The sequence below is a fragment of the Pyrus communis genome, chromosome 12 (genome assembly GCF_041283825.1).
Source record: "Pyrus communis isolate YQ-2024b chromosome 12, ASM4128382v1, whole genome shotgun sequence".
In the NCBI taxonomy this organism is placed as follows: domain Eukaryota; kingdom Viridiplantae; phylum Streptophyta; class Magnoliopsida; order Rosales; family Rosaceae; genus Pyrus; species Pyrus communis.
This window is the reverse complement of record NC_142576.1, coordinates 24,325,489-24,348,539: the sequence shown is the minus strand read 5'-3', so window position 1 is coordinate 24,348,539 and position 23,051 is coordinate 24,325,489. Positions and strand designations below refer to the sequence as shown.

The window sequence follows — 23,051 nt, the reverse complement described above, 5'->3', positions numbered from 1 at the left end:
TTATATGGTCTTAAACAAGCTCCAAGAGCTTGGAACTCAAAATTTACCAGCTATTTACCATCTCTGGGATTCAAAGCTTCTCTTTCAGATACAAGTTTGTTTGTAAGAACTGAGGGTGAGAATGTGGTTATACTTTTGTTATATGTGGATGACATTGTCTTAACTAGTTCAAGTGAGTCAACAATTCAACAAGTGGTACATGATCTTGCAGAAGTGTTTGATCTGAAGGATATGGGCAGACTAACTTACTTCTTAGGATTGCAAATACAATATCAAGAAGATGGTTCCTTGTTTGTTAATCAGTCTAACTATGTAATGGACTTATTGCATAAAGCTGGAATGGATAATTGCAAACCCACATCCACACCATCCAAACCACATACTCAGCTGCTTACTACAGAAGGAGTACCTATGAAAGATCATACTCAATACAAAAGCATAATAGGTGCACTGCAATACTTGACTTTCACTAGACTTGACATAGCTTATTTTGTCAATTTGGTGTGCCAGTATGCAGTATATGACAAATCCTACTGAACTACATTTTCACTTAGTCAAAAGAATCTTGAGGTATTTTCAAATTTTTAATCTTAAGTTTACCCATTCATATAATTTTTAAATTTTTTAATCTTAAATGTACCCATTGTTAAATATCCGAATTTTTTATATGTAAACTATACCATTTTAATGTAAATTGTACCCAATTTTTTTTTTTTTTATATAAAATCCATTCAATTTTTTTAATCCATTTTTAAACTTATATCAGTACATTCTTTTTCGTTTATTTGAGAATATATCTATGTCAAGTTTAATTGAAGAAATTTACTAATATTATTAAGCCTTTTTTTTGTTTTTTGTTTTTTTTTTTCACACCCCGACCGGAGTCGAGGCATGATAGCCATCACCCTAAGGTGACAACCAAAAGTGTAAGTAATGCAAAAATGTGAATAAATTAAAAAACCAAACTAATTTAAATTAATAAAGTGAGTGCGCAATAGTGGGTAGAACCCATAGAATACAAATATTCAGAGCATAGATGACAAAGAGTGTGCAGTTGAAACTAGTTAAGTACTTAGTACACAACGGGATAAGTTCCTACACTTAAACAAGGATATGTTAGAATCGCCGGCTAATCCTCATACGCCACAGAGTAATTCTGCTATCTAGGATCTGGAGGGGTGAAAAATAGAAGGGTGAGTGGGCAAAAACAAAAGTTTATAAAACACATTTATTTTTCAGAACATGATAGGATTAAAGGCACACCACAAAGTAGCACACAAATGTCCTATTGATTTTCCGTATTAACACTAAGATTTGTCAATTGTAGCATATGAAAATAAGGGTCTTTCCCGTAGAAGATTGTTTTATCTAACTACTTAAAATGTCACAAAAATTGGGCTGGTATCCCTACTGGCCAGCCACGGAAACATAATTATTAGACCGACTTACACTTATCTAAAGTCTACGAAATTTTATATGCAAATACTAGACACACAGAGCTACATTCACACAAATTTTTGGGATTTTTGGAGTTGATTTGCTATTTAAATTAAATCGAACAAAAACAGGACAAAAACAGATTTTAAGTAGTTCGCAAATTAAGAAAAACGAGTTAGGGGAATTGTTATCCACCACCAAATAATCATGCAAACATGTTATGTTTCATTCAAATTCCTTCTATTTCCGAATGAAGATGCTCAAGTTGGCTCAATGTTAGAACTCAACGTATTACTCTTTCTTATGTAGTATGTTAAGAGAATGGCATTTTCAACTTAACTAAGTCCCTAACATGCAATCTAGAATGGCGTGTTCATAGATTTAACAAGTAGAAATCATTAAGAACGAAAAGAGTTTGAGTCATCACAAGGCATCGTAAGTACTAGTGTTGTCTTACTTATCCTAAAAATTGGTTCACATGTTAATCGCAATTAACAAGTACTACTCTAGAACATATGTAGGTCCTCATTTGACAAGGGCAGGCACACACATATTCATAGCATTAAAATCCTAGATATACTTACTAAGTATGCATCCGTAGATTCATAAAAGTAATTCAAACGAAATGTCATAACAAACTTGCAATCATATTTGGGGCTTCAAAACAGCCCCTAACTACTAAAAATTTAATTACACATTATTCTCAAATAAAACCAAAGAAAGACATGGGTTTGAGAAAATAAAACCGAAAGAAGAGAATGCCAAGATTTCCTCCTTCATTTCCTTCCTTCCCCAACGTAGCAGCCTTGCCTTTTTTCCTTCCTTCTTTTTTTTTCCATCTTTTTCTTCACCCTTTTTTTCCCACCTTTTGCCGCTGCAACCTACATCCTTTTTTTCTTGCTTGCTGCCCCAGTTTCTTCTCCATAACTCACCCCACTAACAGCCATTTAGTGATGACAATAAGTGAGAGGAAATGGTAAAACAATTGTAAATCTTTAGGTAGCCTTTATGCCCATTACCCCCACTTAATTTTCCATTTCCTCTGATATTTGAATAGGTGTCGGCTGGTTTGTTCTTGGCTGCATCAGTTTTGGCTGCTAGATTTATTGGATTTATTGCTTTCAATGCTTTCTTGTCAGTTACAAACTGCTCAGCCTCTTAGGAACCTTTCAGTGTTAAAACAGCCATAACTTTTTCTAGAAAAATGATATTAGCAATCCGTGAAATGCTCCAGAAAATAGACATCCGTAGCTTTCCAAGCATATAAGGCTCATTCTCTAATTCATTCTGAGCTGTCCGAAACTTTCTTTCAAAGTCAGCTGACCTGCACAGGCAGTTTTGACGAATTTGTTACTTAAAATTCCACTTTGCAGTTTGGCGATGCTTGGCATAAGCGTTTGGATTTGATGGAGTTTGCCTACAATAATAGTTACCATTCTAATATCGGTATGTCACCTTTCGAGGCACTCTATGGTGCTATTTTTCTTTTCTTTGCTTGACAAATCCTAAAAAACACAAAAACAAAGTAAATAGCTCAAAAATATAAGGAACTAACTAAGAAAAGACAAGTGAATTTGATGTAAAATATATATAAATATGAGCTTATCAGAACATATTAACCCCTCGTTGTAAAACATGTATAGTTTCCATAAAATCATACTACGCATAAGTATGAAAACAACTGTAATTAAACAATAATGCCAGACTATGCCAAACTACAATATTTCAACAATAGCATAATGAAAACAGGTTGCTCATCAATTTACGCTAGCACACGAGTTCATGCAGATAGTTTCTGACATGAACATGACTGGGGTGTAATATATAAGTACGCTTTAGTGCTACAATCATGTGAAGACTAGCGATAATTGTGGTCACCTACGAGTCGGAGTTGCGTAATGCAACCTGTATGACATGACTGGCACCTACTTGGATCCAAGGCGAGTGTGCAGTGCAGAGGTGAACATACACGTTAAAGACTAGCCTTGGCCCCGGGCGAGCACTAACACTGGTGTGCAGCAATGATGAGCAGACCACATGCATAAATATAAACTTGCCATAACCATTCAATAATTCTAATCAACATAATAAACGTACATGTGCATCATGTAGGATTATTTTGGCATTTTCACAATAATATAACATTTTTTTATAACATATTTAATCATGGCATTATAGGCGTAATATCAATCTAAAAACAATAATCGCATGATATACATAATTCGATTCAAAAGCATTAGTGGAAACTATAAAGTTTATATATATATATATATATATATATATATATATATATGAAAACAAATGCCCATTCACTGATACGTGGTCGGATAGTAGCCTCCTAGCTTTGCTTGACCTTGTACGTCCTCGGGATAATTTTCACCTATATGTGAAATAACTAGACTAATAAATTAAATAGGACATATTTAAAAAGGCTATGTAAATCTCTCATACTTTGCTCAAACGGAAGGTTTGAATATACGAAAATGATCTACACAAAGTCACAAATCTCTACGTGTCAAGCACTCATCGGCCGATGGCCGGACGCGCCCTCATGCACCAGCTAGCCCACGGCCACACGCGCCTCCACGTGCAGGCCAATGACTGACAAAGACTGATGGATGTTAGGAAAATTCCGTCAGAATTGATGAAATATTCCGTTAAATAGTAACGGTGTTACCTGACGCCATTAGAATATTCCATCAACTTTGACGGAATATTCTTTGTCTTCTCCAGTGAGTCTCGCTGTTCGCCGCCCCCGTCCAGTTTGCCGGTTTCTAGGAAAATTTTCAAAATTGCATAACTTGCTCATTTCTCAACCATTTTCAACGATCTTTATATGGAAATGAAGCCCATGACGAGGACAACAAGATTTCATGTTCCACAAGTCCAAAAATGGAAGGGAAAAGAGAGGAGAAAAAAAATAAAAAAATTGCACGACGAAGAGTTTTGTCACGCAAGAACAATTCGTGAGATGAATAATTGTTGGCGTCGCGTAAAGTGAGCAATAAAATGTGGGGTAATTTTGTTTGGCGCAAAAAACTTGCGCGACGAAAAGGAGAATTTGGGCAACCAATAATTCGTCGCGCAAGTTCCTGTCAGTTTTGACTATTTACTGCAGGTGGATCCGAGGAATTAATACCACATTTAATAAGGGTGTTTGTGCGACAAAGGCTTCATCGCACAAAGGTCCTAACCTACCTATAAATATTTGTTTCTGCTGTTCTAATTCTTCACAATTCTATTATCCATATTCTTCAAAATTTTGTTCGTGCTAAGATGGCGGATAAGAACAAGGGTGAGAGTGTACGCGATGCCAACCCGCATGATTTAAGGGATCATTTTGAGTTTGTGCATGCAATCGCTGTAGCCATGGGGAATAATTGTCCCACTGCTAAGTGGCGTTCTTGGGAAGATGTGCCTGGGAATGTGAAGAAGGCTGTGATGGATGAAGTATTATAAGTATATTATTCTTGATGAATTAATAATTAAGGTTGTGAAATTTTTAGTTATATTTTGAAATTAATTATTTGCCTATATGTGTAACAGTGTAAGTATACTCTTGATGATGATACGAACGAACAGTTGATGGATAATGCATTAGAGGGAGGTTACAATCGATAGTGTTATGAAGTCTTGCGGAATGGATCAGGATCATCCAAATAGTAGTTTTAAATTTATGTTTTGTATGACAATATTTAAATTTAAGGTGTTTTTTTTATATGTTATGTATTCGAACTTAATTATGTTTCAATTATGTATTTGGACTTAATTAGGTTTCAATTCCTGTTGGTTTTTTTATTGAAACCTAATGTTAGCACCCTATCCTTGGTTTATATGTGTTTACAATCTTCAATGAATATCATACTTATGCTGAAAATAATTGTATGAATTAAGTAATTAATTATATATAGACTAAATATTTAAGGCATTGATTATTTATAGAATAATATTTCAGGTATTAATTATTTATAGAATAAATATTTAAAGTATTAATTATTTTTAGAATAAATATTTAAGGTATTAAATATAATACCTTAAATATTTATTTTATAAATAATTAATATTTTATTCGACGCGTAATATATTGAGTGACGATAACTTCGTCGCGTAAGGAATCTTTGTGCGACGAGTACATGTGTTTCTCGTGCAAAGCACGATTAGCATGCGTTCAAACCTTCCAATTAATTACGCATTGATGACGCATTTTGCGCAACGAACTTGAAATTTGCTTGACAAATATGTTCGTCGCGCAAAGGTGTCCTGGTGCTATATAAACACAGTTTCAGAGCCCTAGTTTTCAAAAAAAATTTGTTTAAAAAAGAATGGCCGATTATGGAGATGGTTCTGGCAAAAAAAAACTTGTAGTGCGATAGAGAGGTATCGATGGAAGCAAGTGTCGTACTTTGAAAGCAAAAATTTGGCTGAGGCGTACGCCGAATTTAAGTATGACATTGGGAATTTGGTGCGGAGGGATTGTTCTGCCGAGTTTGAGTCTTGGAAAAAGGTCCCTAAGAAGTTGAAGAAGTCCATGCTGGGAGAGTTATCGATAAGTTTGTGGTAAATAATGAACAATTATTTTTGTCAAAACGTAATATTTTTTAAATTACTAATTTTTTGTTACTGTCATTAATGTAGGTTCATTGGGATGTTGATGAAACCGATGAGAAGCAACGGATTTATGTGGATGGGCTTTTCAAGCAGAGTTTTCGGCAGTGGAAGTTTGATGTGTTGCGGGGGGAGGATTGAAGTTGATGAGGGTTGTTTTTTTATTATTATTTTTAAATAAGATTTTGTGGACTTTATATTTAATTTAATGAATAAATATATGTTATGTGGATGAGTATTAATATTTGCATTAATTATAATTTCTATTTGGGATAGTTAATTAGTTTTGTTAATTAATTTAATGTTTAATTAGGTTTGAGATAAAAATTTACAATACATACAAATAAATAACAAAAATAGAAAAAAAAATTAAAAAATATGCATTGCGCGACGATACATTCATGTGTTGAAAAGAATAAATTGTAAAGTAAAGGACATAAAATAAAAAAAAAATGGAAAACTTGCGCGACGAATGCTTCTTTTTTCGTCGTGCAAATGACATTTGCGCGACAAATACCATATTCGTCACTCAATGGGTGTTTGCGTGACGAAGACGTTTTTCGTCGCACAAAATTGTTCGTCCAAAAGCGAACTTTTTAATCTAGATTCAGCCATGTGCAGAGGCAAACTGCAAGAAAAATTGCAGATTGTGCCTCTGCATTCATTCCTTCGATTTTGCTCAATCCGTCATCCGTCATTTCCATTTTCTCTCAATTTCATCATCTAATACTCCATCCATCTTCTTCTCTAGGTTGATCAAGCTATCTCGATGTGTCTGGTAAAGTATTAATGTAAATTCATACTAACGCCCTTAATTTCGTTGTCTATAGGGATATTGTGTGTGATTAGCAATTGGTGGAGAATGATTGAGAAAGTATTTTCTTCATTTTATTTTTTAAACATATAAAACTAATTAAATTATGTTGAACTTAGTTTGTTAGGTTTATGTTGTGTTGTGAAATTATATTTATATTATGTTGTTAAATTTGTACGTGACGTACAAATATGTGTTGTGATGTAAGGAGTTAATTGAAATTAACTTCGTACTTGTTTTTTTATTTTTAGTAAAACTTAGTTTCCCATTCGAGGATTAGTTGGATTTCGCGCATGGATGAGAAAGCATGACTGCGGTCTAATTAATTCTTGAATTGTCCTATTATTTGGACAGTTTGTGAATGCACAGTTATGACGCGTAGTTTATGATTGAAGGATTAGGTTTCGATTATGGAGATTTTGGTGTCATCTCTGTACGTTCTTTAGGTTCTACACTTGAAGAATTGTATCGAGATGCTGTCGAAATTCATCCACGTCGAAATCTAATCTGATGTAGCCGTAAATTACATGACATGACTATGCATTCCCGAATGGGATATGGCCCTTACCGGAGGCATAAGGTGACATTATCATTTTGTATGAAGTTGTTATGATTGTTGTATTGTTATTGTGGTTCCAGGAATTATGGACAAGACGTGGATACAACACTCGAATAGATGCGCGGATAAATACGTGGATGGAATTGAGGATTTTATTAACTTTGCACGTACACACAACCCAGGTGCAACTAGAATCTGGTATCCTTGTAGGAGGTGTAACAACATGTTAAGGGAGACAATTGAAAATGTTCAATTTCATTTAGTAAGGAATGGAATGATTTAGACATATAATACTTGGAACCATCATGGGGAACAATTAGACAATGCTTCGTCTTTAAACGCCACAAGAATGGATAATGTTGAACCTATTATGGATCCTAATGAACAAGTCATGGATATTATAAATGATGCTTTTCCATTTGCATCGTTAAACACAAATCAGGAAGGGGAAGATGACATATCTACACTAATAGACAGTGCAGAGTTCGAATAATATGAAAAACTATTAAAAAATACCAACCAAGAGTTATACCCGGGGTGTGAGAGCTTTTTCGTTCTCACGGCCATTGTGGAACTAATGCATGGAAAAATAAAGTATCGTATGTCGAACCAGTGTTTCGATTACTTTTTGGGGGGTTTTCAAGAGAATGCTTCCAAAGGACAATTGTTTGTCGAAAGACCATAAAAATACGCAAAAGGTGTTGAATGGTCTTGGATTGGGTTATGAAAGAATTCACGCTTGCAAAAAACAATTGTATTTTATTCTTGCCCTGTATGCAATGAGTTGAGGTTCAAAATGACATCTTAGAATGGAACGACTAACATCCCCTAAAAAGTTATGCATTATCTGCCCCTGAAACCTAGGTTGCAGCGATTGTATATGTCGACGCATACTGCGACAAACATGAGATGGCATAAGGAAAAATGGGTAGACGACGATGTGATGCGGCATCCTGCAGATGGGGAGGCATGGAAAAAGTTCGATCGAACATTCCCCGAGTTTGCTGCTAATTCTTGTAACATTAGATTGGGACTTGCCACTGACGGATATAATCCGTTTGGGGTTTTAAACTAACACCACACGACTTGGCCGATTTTCGTATTTCCGTATAATTTGTTGCCATGGAAATGTATGAAAAAAGAATACATGATGATGACTCTATTGATAACTGAGGATCCTAGTAGGTCAATCAATGTATACTTACGACCGTTGGTGGATGAGCTAAAAGATTTATGGACACACGGTGTGCACATATACGATAAATATACTGGCATGATGTTCACTTTGCGGGCTGCAGTGATGTGGGCTGTGAACGATTTCCCCGCATATGCAATAGTTTTCGGGTGGAACACTAGGGGTTATATGGCATGCCCTGTATGCAAGGAAGACGTAACATCTAGTTGGCACGTCGGAAAAGTTTGTTACCTTGGTCATCGAAGATGGTTGCCTTGGGACCACGAGTGGCGAGAGAAGGATAAAGAGTTTGATGGGGATAAAGAGCATCGCCTCAGACCCAGAGAATGGTCCGGTGCTCAGATTTTGGAACAGTTTAACCATTTGGATTTTGCTCATTTCGGGACCAATGTCAGTACAACAAGACCTTTCTACACATATGAACTGGAAACATAAGTCTATGTTTTTTAAGCTCTCGTATTGATCCAAACTAAAATTGAGACACAAACTCGATGTTGTGCATGTTGAGAAAAATGTATTTGATACATTGGTCAGCACAATTCTAGATATTGAGGGCAAGACAAAGGACACGATCAAAGCTTGTCTTGATTTAGAACGAATGGGAATACGAGGTTTATGGATGAATAGGGACAATGATAAAGCTACAAGGGATCTTGCATTTTTTTCAATGAAACCAAATGACAAGAAAGAATTTTTAAAGTTTTTATTGTCTGTAAAGTTTCCCGATGGGTATGCTTTAAATATCGCACGTTGCGTGAACATTGACGGTGGTAAATTAGCTGGCCTAAAGAGTCATGACTATCATGTGGTTTTGCAACGCCTACTTCCCGTGGGTATTCGACATCTCTTGTCAGTAGATGCAGTGAAACCAATCATGTTGTTGTCTGATGCGTGAATTATACGCACTCAAATTAAACCCTCTTTTTGACGGTTGTAGTATAAGTATAAGTAGGGATCGTTCTAGGCCGGGGATTAGGAGGGATTGCAAAATCACTTGGATTTGACTCAAAAACGTAAAATAAAGTTTAAAACACTAAACTAGACTCAAAGAATGCGAAACTAAACGCTTAAAACACTAAAACAAACCAAAAGACTCAAACATCACCCAAAACACTCAAAACTGCCTTAAAAACACTTTCTGGGCAGTTTTGAGCACCTTGGTGAATTTGGACGAATTTATGCAACAAATTGAATCAAAACACTTATAAACACAAACTAAGACACTTTCTAACTAATTTGGACAATAAAGTAAAGGGGGATTGGTTTTGGATGAATTTGAAATTAAAACAGAAACTTGGAAACAAAACAGATTGTAAAACGAATTTGATGGAATAGAATGGATGGGATGGCTAGCTAAGGATTTGTTTGATTGGGCTAGGCCCTTTGTTTTATGTCCCAAAGAGCATACAAGGCTTCAATTTCGTCCATCCTCTTTGCTCCATGATTAAGCTATCCAATCCATGCCCAAAAATGCTCCAAATAGCCTCAAAATGCACTTTCTTGCTCCCTTTGCCATGAGGACCTAAAAACAAACGAAAATAGCTTAAACTACTAAAACAACTATGAATTAACAACATAGATGCACGAAAACAAGCTAAGTAAGTCGCCTAAATATGCTCCTATCAAATTCCCCCACACTTAGCTTTTGCTAGTCCTCGAGCAAAACAAAACGATAACAAACAAACAAAACGACACTAAACAAGTAAAACACAACCTAAACCTTCCAACAATCGTCTTAGGGATTTCCAATGCACATGACATGTTAAAAATCATCATTCCCACAGATTTTAGTCATCTTCACACTTAAGTACATTCTTAATCATAGTCACCACATACTATTTCACAATTAAGCATTTAAAACCATGTTTTGAATGTAGTAACATGCCTTAGAGAATTCCCTCAATTCCTTACTAGAATGCACTCTATTTTCACACAGATTTTCTAACTTCACACCCTACACTAGGTATATGTGAGAAGATTGATGTAAATATGAAGACTAACACTCACATACGTTATATCAAAGAAAGCATTTTCTGGATTTACGACAATGACATGAATATGATCTCATGAATGGAATGCTACTACTTAGAACGAGAACCAGTGATTCCATATGCTCATACCAAATTCAAACTCCACATATTGAACACATAACATCAAGATAGAAGTTGAGGGTTGTAACGAGGCTTAGGTATTGGCTAACAAAGAAAGGCAAGGATAAACAAAAGTTCTTAAAGCAATAGTAAGCAAAGTAATGAATTTGACACCTAAACTCTCTTCAAATGGCCGAAATCAACTTGTACACACAAGGGAAGATTCATGCAACATTTAGGGTCAAATTCACTCTTTTGGACCCTTCTTTCAACAACCAACACTTGTGAGTTCATTCTCACTTATTTTTCAACTCCTTTTCTTTCTTTTGAACACTTTTCTATTTTCTTTTGATTTTTCCACGAATTTTTTTTTTCTTTTTTTTTTCTTCTTTTGTTATGCCCTATCATCTTCCCCCACACTCGTTTTCTGCCATATATTGACCAAAGGAGTTCACTCTAAGTTGTGCTTCACTATCCTTTAAGAACAAAGGTATGGAAAGTCCTAATCTAGGCTAGGTGAGGATAATGTGGCTAACAAAGAAAATAGGCTTTGAAAAGGCTCAAGAGGGTTAATCCTACAGTACATATGAAAAGGGATAGGCTTTTTGGCTCTGGCTTGACTAACAACTTCATCTTATTGTATGTTATGCAATCAATACCATGCTTTGAATGAAATGGGCACGAGTTCTAGTATTTGGAACTATAATGAAATGCATTCTAAGTAGCAACCAAGCAAAGAATGATGAGATCATGCAACGACTTTAGAAAACAAGAAATCACAGATTATACTCTCCAAAGAACGTTATAGGCTCAAGTCTCTCAGGGTTGTAGCGTTAGTTTGAGCTTCTTCCTTCAAGCATGTTACAAAAACTGATTTTTTTTTTTTTTCTTTGTGATTACATGTGAATTCATAAGCTATAACCATAACCAAGCATATACCAAGAGTAAATCAAACTTTTCTCCATGTTTATAACTCTTTTTAACAGTCATGCAATTTAAAAACCAAATCCTCATCATTGCGTTGGAAGGTACCCTAAGACACAAAAACGACTCAAAACACTCTTTTTAGGCTTTTCAAAACATGTTTTTCAAATTTTTATGTGATTTTCGGAGTTATAAAACAAAACACACTAAAACACTCCAAATCAGCTTAAAAACATTTTAAAACAGCAAGGAATAACACTTGAAGTTATGGGTGATAAAATCCAACGAATTTGCATCAACATACTTAGTTACCCCCCCACACTTCAATCAAACATTGTCCTCAATGTTTTAAGCCTAAATTCACACCAATAACAAACAAACAAACAAAACAACATCTAACAACCTAACATGGCAGAAACAAAATCAACAACAAAGAGAAGAGTTTAGGAACGCAAATCTGGAATTGGAGTGCTTTCTCGGTCTTCCTTTGTTGAATGCATGGGTTGCCTCCCAAGTAGCGCTTGCTTTAACGTCGTACAGCCGGACGAAGACCTCATTCACTCCTTACTAGGGCCCACAGCATGCAATGGGATCTCCTCCACAACATGCTCAATCAAGTTCTCGTAGTACGGCTCAATGAATGGGAGGGGATAGTGATCCTCCCTGATTCTGGCGTTTGGATTCCTAAAGTCCCTGTAACTGATCCCACCACCTTGAAATTGATTGGGTACCTTCTCGCCAATTTTAGCACACGGCACGGCTATATTGGATGTTCTTCGGGTAGTGGCATGCTCGTTGTGCTCCAATCCAATTCCTTCCTCGGTGGTGATTCTAGATGCTTCCTTCTTGATTTGTGCGGATCCTTTCGGCCCTATGTCCTTATGCACATCTATGACAAAACAAGAATGAACATCATTAGTATTCTTAATAGATTCAGAAACTTTGAAGTTAATCGTATCACCACCAAACTCCATAGTTAAGGCTCCCTTGGCCACATCAATCTTGGTGTGGGCTGTTTTCATGAAAGGTCGTCCAAGTAAGAGTGGCGATGGTGAAGAGTGGGTTGAATCGTCCATGTCAAGCACATAGAAATCTGCAGGAAAAATCAAGTGGTCTACCTGCACCAAGACATCTTCCAAAACTCCTCTCGGGTATGCATTAGATCGATCGGCTAATTGTATAATAACCCCATCGTTTTTAAGCTCTCCTAGATTCATAGATGCATAAACAGAGTATGGCATGACATTAATTGATGCACCTAAATCTAGCATAGCATGTTCGAATCTTGTATTACCAATTACACAAGGGATAGTGAAACTACCTGGATCTTTGCATTTAGGTGGCAGCTTTCTTTGCAATATGGCAGAGACATTCTCACTTACATGTACCACCTCTTTTTCCCGAATCCGTTTCCTTGTTGTACAAATCTTCCTCAAAAACTTAGCGTACTTCGGAATTTGCTTTATTGCATCAAGGAGCGGGATATTGACATGCACCTTCCTAAACGTCTCCAGGATGTCTTTTTCATCCTCCTCTGTCTTAGATTGCATAAACCTGCTAGGAAAGGGCACATTTAGTGGAATAGAACTAGACAAATTCGAATTTGGACTCACCTTGGTGGTTTGGGATGGTTTTGGTGTACTAGAGGGTTGCGGCAAGGTTTTGGCTTCCCTTGCCGTGGCCTTTGCTCCCTGTTCTTCTTCTTGCAGTAGTTCTTTCTCCTCATTAAGGCTTTGTTTGGATGGTTCTGGATGATTTCCAAGCTCCTTACCACTTCTTAACGTAATGGCCTTGGCGGTTTCGAACCCTCCCTTTGGATTGACAATGGTTGAGCTAGGGAGCTTGCCTTGGTCTCGGAATTGTCCTACAAACTCCGCAATCTGCCCAATTTGCTTTTCTAAGTGGTCCACCCTTTTTTCTTGGTTTTGCATCGCCTTGTTTTGATTTTCTAGCCCCTGAGACAAATTGGTAAGTAACTTAAGAATTGTAGCATTATCTAAAGACGTACCTTGATTGTTTTGGGCAGATTGGGGTGGGGTTGGATCATTGCCGTAGGTTTTGGTGTAAAACCCCGGGGGTTGTTGTCTAAAGCCTCCTTGTTGTTGAAGTTGTTGAGGCTCCCTCCACTTGAAGTTGGGATGGTCTCTCCACCCCGGATTGTATGTGTTGGAATATGGATCATTCCTTGGCTGATTTTGGCTTGGAAATCCAATGGAATTTGCACTTTCCCATCCCCCATTCTCAATCAATTGAGGACACCTTTCCGAAGGGTGTCCTTGGATAGAACATACACCACATACAATTGGTCCTTGTATCTTCATTCCTTCGGCCATCTGAAACATAATAGAAGTAAGATTAGCTAATTGAGATTGAATATCGGATTGAGAACTTACCTCATTCAATTGTTGCCGTGGGGGGTCCCTTTGCCCAACACCTTCATATTGTTGTGCATTGAGTGCTCGATTAGCAATGAGAGTTTTGGCATCCCTGGGTGTTTTGTCCACCAATGCACCTCCCGCCGAAGCATCGAGCATTTACCTTTCAATGGGAAGAAGGCCCTCATAGAAGTATTGAAGGAGAAGCTCCTCCTTCATTTGATGTTGAGGACATGATGCAACAAGGGCTTTAAAACGCTCATAGTATGCCGGAAAAGATTCTCCTTGACTTTGTTGGATTCCGCTAATTTTCTTCCTCAAGAGAATGACTCTTGAAGTAGGGAAGAACTTCTCCAAGAACGCTCTCTTCATGCTTTCCCAAGAAGTCACTGTCCCGGGTGCCAATTCATAAAGCCAATCTTTAGCCTTTTCCACAAGAGAGAATGGAAAAGCTTTCATCTTCAAAATATTCCCATCAACATTATGGGTGTCATGCTTGAGCATACAACTTCAAACTCCTTCAAATGCTTGTTTGGATCTTCCATGGACAGCCCATGGTACTTAGGAATATGATGCAGCAAGCTTGACTTCAATTCGAACTCATCGGTCTTGCCTTGAGCCGCCCTAGGATATTGAATACATAGGGGTGCGGCATTGTCCAATCCCGAAGCGGAAAGCTCCTTGATTGTTCGGTTGTCCGCTGCCATGTCTACTTCACCCACTGTTGTCTTGGGTTTCTCTTCTTCAGATTCAGAAACGGACTCGGAGCTTTCACTTGATTCGCTAGGTTCTGGGTTCTTTCTCTTTCGTCTCAATTCTCGCTCGAAATCGGCGTCAAAGTCCGAGATATGTTCACGAATCGGATGAGAACTCCGAGTCATAAACTAGTACCTAAAACAAGAAACAAAACAAGATTAAGAATCTGGAAAAAAAACAAACGAAAATAAAACAATCCAAGAGATTAGCAAAGTTGCTAATCCCCAGCAACGGCGCCAAAATTTGATGCGTGAATTATACGCACTCAAATTAAACCCTCTTTTTGACAGTTGTAGTATAAGTATAAGTAGGGATCGTTCTAGGCCGGGGATTAGGAGGGATTGCAAAATCACTTGGATTTGACTCAAAAACGTAAAATAAAGTTTAAAACACTAAACTAGACTCAAAGAATGCGAAACTAAACGCTTAAAACACTAAAACAAACCAAAAGACTCAAACATCACCCAAAACACTCAAAACTGCCTTAAAAACACTTTCTGGGCAGTTTTGAGCACCTTGGTGAATTTGGACGAATTTATGCAACAAATTGAATCAAAACACTTATAAACACAAACTAAGACACTTTCTAACTAATTTGGACAATAAAGTAAAGGGGGATTGGTTTTGGATGAATTTGAAATTAAAACAGAAACTTGGAAACAAAACAGATTGTAAAACGAATTTGATGGAATAGAATGGATGGGATGGCTAGCTAAGGATTTGTTTGATTGGGCTAGGCCCTTTGTTTTATGTCCCAAAGAGCATACAAGGCTTCAATTTCGTCCATCCTCTTTGCTCCATGATTAAGCTATCCAATCCATGCCCAAAAATGCTCCAAATAGCCTCAAAATGCACTTTCTTGCTCCCTTTGCCATGAGGACCAAAAACAAACGAAAATAGCTTAAACTACTAAAACAACTATGAATTAACAACATAGATGCACGAAAACAAGCTAAGTAAGTCGCCTAAATATGCTCCTATCATTGTCCAGTTTTTTTTCGCAATTGACGTTAAGAACGTTGCGGAAAACAGACGTTAATCAGTTGCACCATGACATTGTGCAAGTTCTATGCAAGTTTGAGATGATATTTCCTCCAGCTTTCTTCACAAGTATGATACACGTGATGGTTCACTTACCAGATGAGGCATTGCTTGCTGGACCAGTCAACTTTCGATGGATTTATCCAATCAATATTAAATATATTATGATTAGTAATATGTGTATATATGTGTATCGTATCGTTTTCTTTTGGTAGGCTTCTCGGAGACTTGAAGAAAAGTGTATGAAACAAAGCAAAGCCCAAATGATCCATTATAAAAGCTTGGGTGGCATATGAGGCGCTTACATTTTGTGGAATGTATTTAAAGGATGTTGAGACAACTTTCAATTGTCCTCCTCGCAATAATGACGGGGGTGTGAAAAAGGAGAAACTTTCAGTTTTTGCCCAAATCGCTCGACCATTTGGAGATCCGATTTGTGGCAAGTCATTTTCCAAGAAGGACATGGAGGTAGCACATTGGTTTGTACTCAACAATTGTGACGAGACACTGTCATACCTAGACGAGCATGAAAATATGATGAAATAGGCACATCCTTCACATTTGTATGCCAAGAAACACCGTGAATTGTTTCTGCAGTGGCTTGTCGAATATGTAAGTTTGAAGTGTTTTGTATTGGACATATATATTGTACCAATTAAGTTGCTCGAACTAACAAATTTAAATGTTTGTCTAATATTAGGTGAATTAACTGAAAGCATTGAATTCCCCCACGTATAGTGAAGAGTTATATAACTTAGCGTTCGGACCAATTCACGTTGAATTGTACTCGGGTTGCCATGTCAACGGCGTCAAGTTCTTAGCGGGTGCATGAGATGACAAGTTGTGTACTCAAAATAGCGGTGTTCATGTCCCTGGGGGAGGCGAAAGTACAGACATTGAATTCTATGGTAAACTAACAAGTGTCGTGCAATTGTTTTACAAGGACGGGTGCCAAGTGATCCTATTTAAGTGTCCATGGTTTGATACAAACCCAAATAGGCATCGAAATGTGAAAAGAGATCATGGATTACTATCAGTGAATACTACCAAAACTTGATACGATGACGACCCTTACATCTTAGCAACCATGGCAAAACAAATTTTGTATATAGATGACCATAAAGCCGGGAGAGGTTGGAAAGTTGTTCAGACGATGGATCATAGGAACATGTATGCTATACCAGAACAAGACCGAACTGACGATGACATCGACAATGTTGCTAACCAACATCTTGAATCTTTGATGGAAAGTGGTGCGGAAACACTCCGAGATACTAATCTTATCCAAGAACCATTTTAGATAGAAGGAGTATCTTCAATCGAAATACCGATTTAGTCAATCACAATTGACCTCGGTAATATCCCACGATACGATAGTCCAGTGCGCACAAATGACGATGGCGACATACTTATCGATGATGAGGAATGAGACACTGAAAATGATGATAGCGACGAAAGTGAAAGTTATTATAGTTCGGATGAAGAGTAAGGCAATTTATTTGTAACTTTTTTTTGTAAAACACATGAAATGGTTAATGCATTATATAAAGTGACGAAAATAATGGTACGAATGATTCCCATTTTATATGTGAATTACTTTGTAAATAAATTTGGTATGTTTGTATTTTATAATAAATTGTAAAAAAAATAAAAAAATTTAAAAAACCATTTTAAAACATAATTGCGTGAAGCATAACAATTTTTGGTCGCGCAAGCTAGGCCTGGCAATTCCATCTTTCTCTCCAGTCGTCGCTACTTCGTCTCCAAGAGGTAATTTCCTCTTTAGTTTTTATTTTTAATTTTCTTTATTTACAAATTGGGGGTTAGAATTAGGGTTTTTTTTCTTTTTCAAATGGGTTAGATTTGGGGTTCGTAAATTGGGGGTTACGTTTAGGTTCTTAAATTAGAGTTTTTAGGGTTCTTAGTTGGGGTTAGATTTAGGTCTTAAATTAGGGGAACGATTTTGGGTAATGAGGTTAGATTAGGTTTTCTTAAATTGGGGGTTAGACTTAGGGTTCTTAAATTAGGGGTTCTTAAATTGGTGGCGATTGTCATACTGCAATCAAGTTTATGTCCAAGTGCTCCAGAAGGGTTATCATAGTGAGGGATAACAATAGGTTTCATAGGTTTAAGGATGGAAAGTGCACATGCGGAGATTAGTTCTGTAAACTTCCATGTGCTTCCCTTTGTTTTTGTTTTCTCTGTGATTGCACGTTGTTCTCTTCATAAAATATGTAGATATGAACACATCTAGAACATGGGTTGAGCGAGTTGGCATTTTTCATATTTCAAAATTTCGTTTTTTGGAGAAAGGGTTCAGCAATTTGGGATTTTTTTTCATCCAAATTTGTGTTTCCTGGAGAATGATATCGTGTTGTAAGTTCTTATATTCTAGATGGGTACTTATTTGCTCTCTTGAAGAAATTTGTTTATCTTTTTTGGATACCGGGTGAGGTTTTTTGTCAATGAATACTTTCATTGCTGATAATGTCATTTTTTAACGAAAATACTTTCATATGATAAGATTATCATTCTTGATTTTTTTTCAATTTTCAGGAGAAAAATCCACTAACTTTTGGACGTACACTTTGGTCACCTGCATTACTTTATGGTAATTTTAATTACTATTTCCATAATTTTGTTACCTTCCATTGCTTTCTAGTATTGTTGTTTGACTTCAAGTTCAAGTGGTTTGCTCGAAAGTAGTCCCATGGATTTTGATATTGTTGTGGTTGACTTGCTTTTTTAAGGTTCATTGGATGAGAGCTTACATATCAGGATTAGATGTTTTGGTTACTATCTTTTCGTTGGTTTTCTGATTGCATTCATTGACCACTATTGTGCTTCGATTTTTGAAAATAGAAGGTTATCATCTCTGCTTCTAAGGAGATGCAAAGAAGGTTATCAGTTATCCTCTAATTCCCTTTGTTTTAATTGTGTCATAGCACCTGTTGTGTGTATTGGCATGATATATTGAACTTTGTAACTCCTAAGATGTCTAATGATTTCTTTTTCTAGCTATGATGCTTGTATCCCTGGTTATTGTTGAATATGTGCTATACTTTTTTGCTTCCATCCTTTCAATTGGGTGCATGTTCTTGGTTTTTGCCTACCCTCGAGGAGCTAAATTACTAGCTTGCGGCTTATTTGTCACTTGAATTCCCTGACACACACAGAGCACGTACACACAGGTTTTGCCTCCAACTACTCATTTATGCTAGTTTCTTCTTATAAGTTATAATTGCTGGGTCTATATCCTATATGAATTGATTAGTTTGTGTATAGTATATCAGTTTTAAGTTTTGTTTCTGCCAAACTTGAATTGGGTTTAGAATTAGCATTTTTTAAATTTAAGTTGAAATTATTAGCATGTGTACGGTAAGTTAAATCTTTGTATACAAAACAAATTGATTTCCAATTTTGTAGATGTCACACCTCATTAGAACCCGGAGGGCGATGACTTCTACACCTAGTCCGATGGCTACTATTGCCGCCACTGCTTCGGCAGAGATGGACCATAGGCCGGTCAATCCAGTTGACCCAATCGGTCCTCCAGTCCCACAGGCGCATGCATCGTCGGCTTCTTCAGTGGCGTTGCCTGTTAACGCCTGACGTACTCACTGGCGCCCCCGCATTACGAACCAGATGTCGCCATCGAGATCCACAACTGATGCCTCGGGTACACGGCCAGGTATACAATCCTAATTCACTCCCCTATTCTCATGTTAACTGAATTTTGTTATTGTGTGTATTCCGTAATTCATGTCTGTTAATTTTTTTGTTTTTGCAATTTTTTTGTTAATTTATGTGTCATTTCTTAGTTACTGAAATGTGTTTCTCACGGAATTGAAACGGTAGTGCTGTGGACGAGATTTCATGCTGAGGAAATGGCGAAAATGTTTAATTGGGAAATGAAAACCTTGGTAATTATCATGAAGCAAAGTATTTAGAGTCGTAAAAGTTTCGGTTGTGATTGTCAGATTCTTACAAATATCAATGTGGATGAGGTTATATGGAATTGTTTGCTACGGCAACTTAGAATTTGTTCCCAAGCTTATTTCCAGCAATGTCGAGAGCATGCCTATACAAGCTCGAAAATTGGCCGTCTTGGATGGCAGTTGTCACCATTTTTAGAAGTTTGTTGTGGTATTTGAAAATGCTTGAATTGGAAATATGTTCTAATTAGGAGAAAGGAAATAGTGGCCTCAAACAGAGAAGTAGCTGTGATGCTCAATAAGTAACTTTCAGGAGAAATAAAGGAAGAAAATGTATGCGAATGTTAACTGATCAGTTTTGTTATTTTAGGTTCAATTTGTTAAGTTATGTCATGTAAGGATTAAAAAGTTGTCATCGTTTCGAACCTTTTATTAAACTGTTGTGATCATTGTGTTGGATGCGTATATTGTTTATGTTTATTTCAGGGTTTTGGGAAATGTTTTAATTATAGGGGAGGTTATGCCGAAATTTTAGTAGGATTAGTTATTAGTTTTGGGTTAATGATTTTTTTCTTCATCTCTTTGTAACGAAGAAAAACACCCGGGGACCTTGTCGGCAATTGAAGACGACGAAGGTTACCCAGGTGACCAACAGTCGTATCCCAATAGGATACGATGAGCGACATTGGGCAGCACCAACGGCGGAGCAGGCCCACGACATTGGGCATATCGTGCGGACCTTTTTCCCTATGCGGTGGAAATCTTGGAAGGCGATGCCGAAGGAGACGATGAACACAGTGCGCAACCAATTGTTCGTAAGTAGCATTGCCTTTTTAATGCTTTTCATGTAAAATTTATATATTTATATTTATTACTAATATTTTAAAAATATTTGTTACATTGCAGACAATCTACAATTTGGAGAACATGGACGAGGACATGTTCGCGTACCTCAATCGGCTCTTCTCCGAACGCTACAAGCAGTGGAAGAGTAACCTGCACCAATGTTTCCAGCAATTTGATGATCCACATGTCGCTCTCGAGGAGGGTTGTCCGAAGGAGTTGGAGGACCGACAAGATAGTTGGGTTTGGCTTTACAGTCATTTTCAGGAGCCAGGCTATGTGGTGTGTTTTTAATTACGACTTCTTTCATTTTACTTTTTTTAATTTATACTAATGTTTATTATTATTTTTTTAATTTTCTTTAAATATTACAACTAATACGTTTATTTTTTTTATAACAAAAGAAGGCGAAGGCAAACAAGATCAATCAGGAAAAGAAGACTCTTCTCCACCATTCGGGTTCGAGGCCTTTCTCCTATAGGATGGAGGCGTGACGGAAGGTAAATATTACATTTTTATTTCCAATTTTAAAATGTCACTAATAATTTTTTTTTTCTTACTAACATTTTCCTTATCTTTTTCGATTTTAGGAGGGTTCAAAATTTCCCAGAGATTGACGTCTTTGCTGACATTTATGTTCAGCCTGGGGATTAAGTCCCTTTATGTAAGTAATTTCTTATGCATTCAACGTTTATATTAATTATTTCAAATTGTTTTCTATTAATAATCCATATTTTTTTTTCACAAGCGACTATGGTGGAGAAGAGTCAGTCGGTGCTTTAAGAGTCCGCCTCCTAATTTCCCTTGGACACGCCGATTGAGTCTGTGGATCCCTCTGAGGATGCAGGATTTCACATCATGACAGAGGCGTTGGACCAGACTTTCGGTCGGAGGCCAGGGGCTTATTGTCGGGGGATGGGAAATGCCAAGCGGCGGGAGAGTAGAGCCTCATCATCCTTGCAGTCAAAGGGCCAGGTTACGACTTTGATGTAAGAAGTCGCTAGCCTAAGGAGTGAGCTGGCATCGTACAAGTCTCAAATGTCTATACTTGTACAAGCCCTCAGTTCCTCTAGAATACATCTCCCCAGTTTTTCTGCACCATCGCCCTCACAGCCTTTCCACATCGAGCAAGCACAACAATCAGGCCCGTCGACCTCCGACCCCGTCCCCAACTAGCAGCAAGATCCTTCAAACAACATTCCTATAGATTTTTCCGCTTTTTTTTTTTTTTCATAGTTTTGTTCCTACTTTCTTTTAAAACTTTATATTTGTACGTACATTTTTATTTATATTATATATAAAAATTGTTTTTTTATTCATTAATTATATATTTTTTTTGTCATTAGTATGAATTCTTTTTTTTTTTTTAATTTACCTTTTATTCTATTTATTTATTTTTAATAAAAATTACACTTGTGCGACGCTGACCAGTCGTCGCGCAAAATTAAGCGCGTCTTATAACTTCGTCGCACAGACTTTTTGAGACGAACTAGTCACAAAGCGCACTTGTACCCTTTTATATCGTACGACGAAAACCTTCGTCCGTATAACTTCAGCGCGACGAGTAGTAAAGCGTCGCTCCATTTTTTTTTGTACGACGAGTTTGAAATTGTTCGTCCCACAATGTCTTTTTTCACGACTTTTGCACGACAAAATACACGCGACGATTTTCTGGTCACCTTGTTTTTGTGCGACCTAATAGTGATTTGCACAACAAAATCTTCCTCGTCGCGAAAACTGTTTAATTTAGTAGTGAAAATCCTCGAAAGGTTTGGCCTAAACTTTGACTCCTCAAACTCGTTTGTTTTGATGTCAACTCGACTCTTAACTTAGTCGAGGGACCCTAAGGGAGTTGTGTAGAAGCTTCCCCACGTCCTAAAACCTTGTAACTCAGCCTGAAACTTGTTGGAGCAAAACCCACCAAGTCAGACCTTCTGAGTTGACGGATCAAAACTTGGTCATTTCACCATCGGCAGCTATGGCTGGGTTTGTGAGGATGAGAGGATCATGATGATGGTGGTTTTATGCTCGATTTGTGAGGTTTTGATGATGACCCTTGGTGTTACAGAGAAGAGAGAGTCTCGGGATAGAGAGAGATGACAGAGAGTGAGACGATGTTTTCTGATTGGTGGAAAAAGGAAGAGAGGGGGTAAGTTTGATCGGTAGAGAGATGTGAAGGATGGATTTGATTGGTGGGTGAACAACAAGTCACAGTTCCAATTTTAAAGAAGAAAAAGGATAGGATTTTGTACAAATGAAGTCAGACGAAATCTAACGTACCCTATCGAAAATAGTGTTTCCAACACTGGAATATTAGTACACACATGTACAAATTTACTCGTTGTTATAACACACTTTAATGTAACATAATTTTTTCGTTACAAGTCTGATTCGAGCCTAACTCGCGCCCAAGTATTCATAACAACAAGTACTATTTAATTACGATAATGAGAAAAATAATTTAAAGCCGAAAAACC

The 23,051-nt window shown here is 37.1% G+C and overlaps 1 protein-coding gene and 1 pseudogene across 1 annotated transcript; both read left to right on the top strand.

Moving 5' to 3' along the window:
* The first annotated feature begins 8,358 nt into the window (after positions 1–8,358).
* On the top strand, positions 8,359–9,505 carry LOC148692560 (uncharacterized; annotated as a pseudogene).
* A 9,961-nt stretch (positions 9,506–19,466) lies between these two features.
* On the top strand, positions 19,467–21,228 carry LOC148692559 (uncharacterized). Its single transcript, XM_088680974.1, has 5 exons — positions 19,467–19,487; positions 20,325–20,528; positions 20,638–20,817; positions 20,979–21,064; positions 21,165–21,228. Exons 1-5 carry the CDS (start codon positions 19,467–19,469, stop codon positions 21,226–21,228), a joined length of 555 nt encoding a protein of 184 aa, XP_088537100.1.
* The last annotated feature ends 1,823 nt before the right edge of the window (positions 21,229–23,051 follow it).

Coding starts and splice junctions, on each gene's coding strand:
- LOC148692559 (XM_088680974.1), top strand. CDS start 19,467: ATGCCTCGGGTACACGGCCAG. Junction 20,529..20,637: donor CGAAGGAGACGATGAACACA/GTGCGCAACCAA, acceptor GTTACATTGCAG/ACAATCTACAATTTGGAGAA. Junction 21,065..21,164: donor TTCTCCTATAGGATGGAGGC/GTGACGGAAGGT, acceptor TTTCGATTTTAG/GAGGGTTCAAAATTTCCCAG.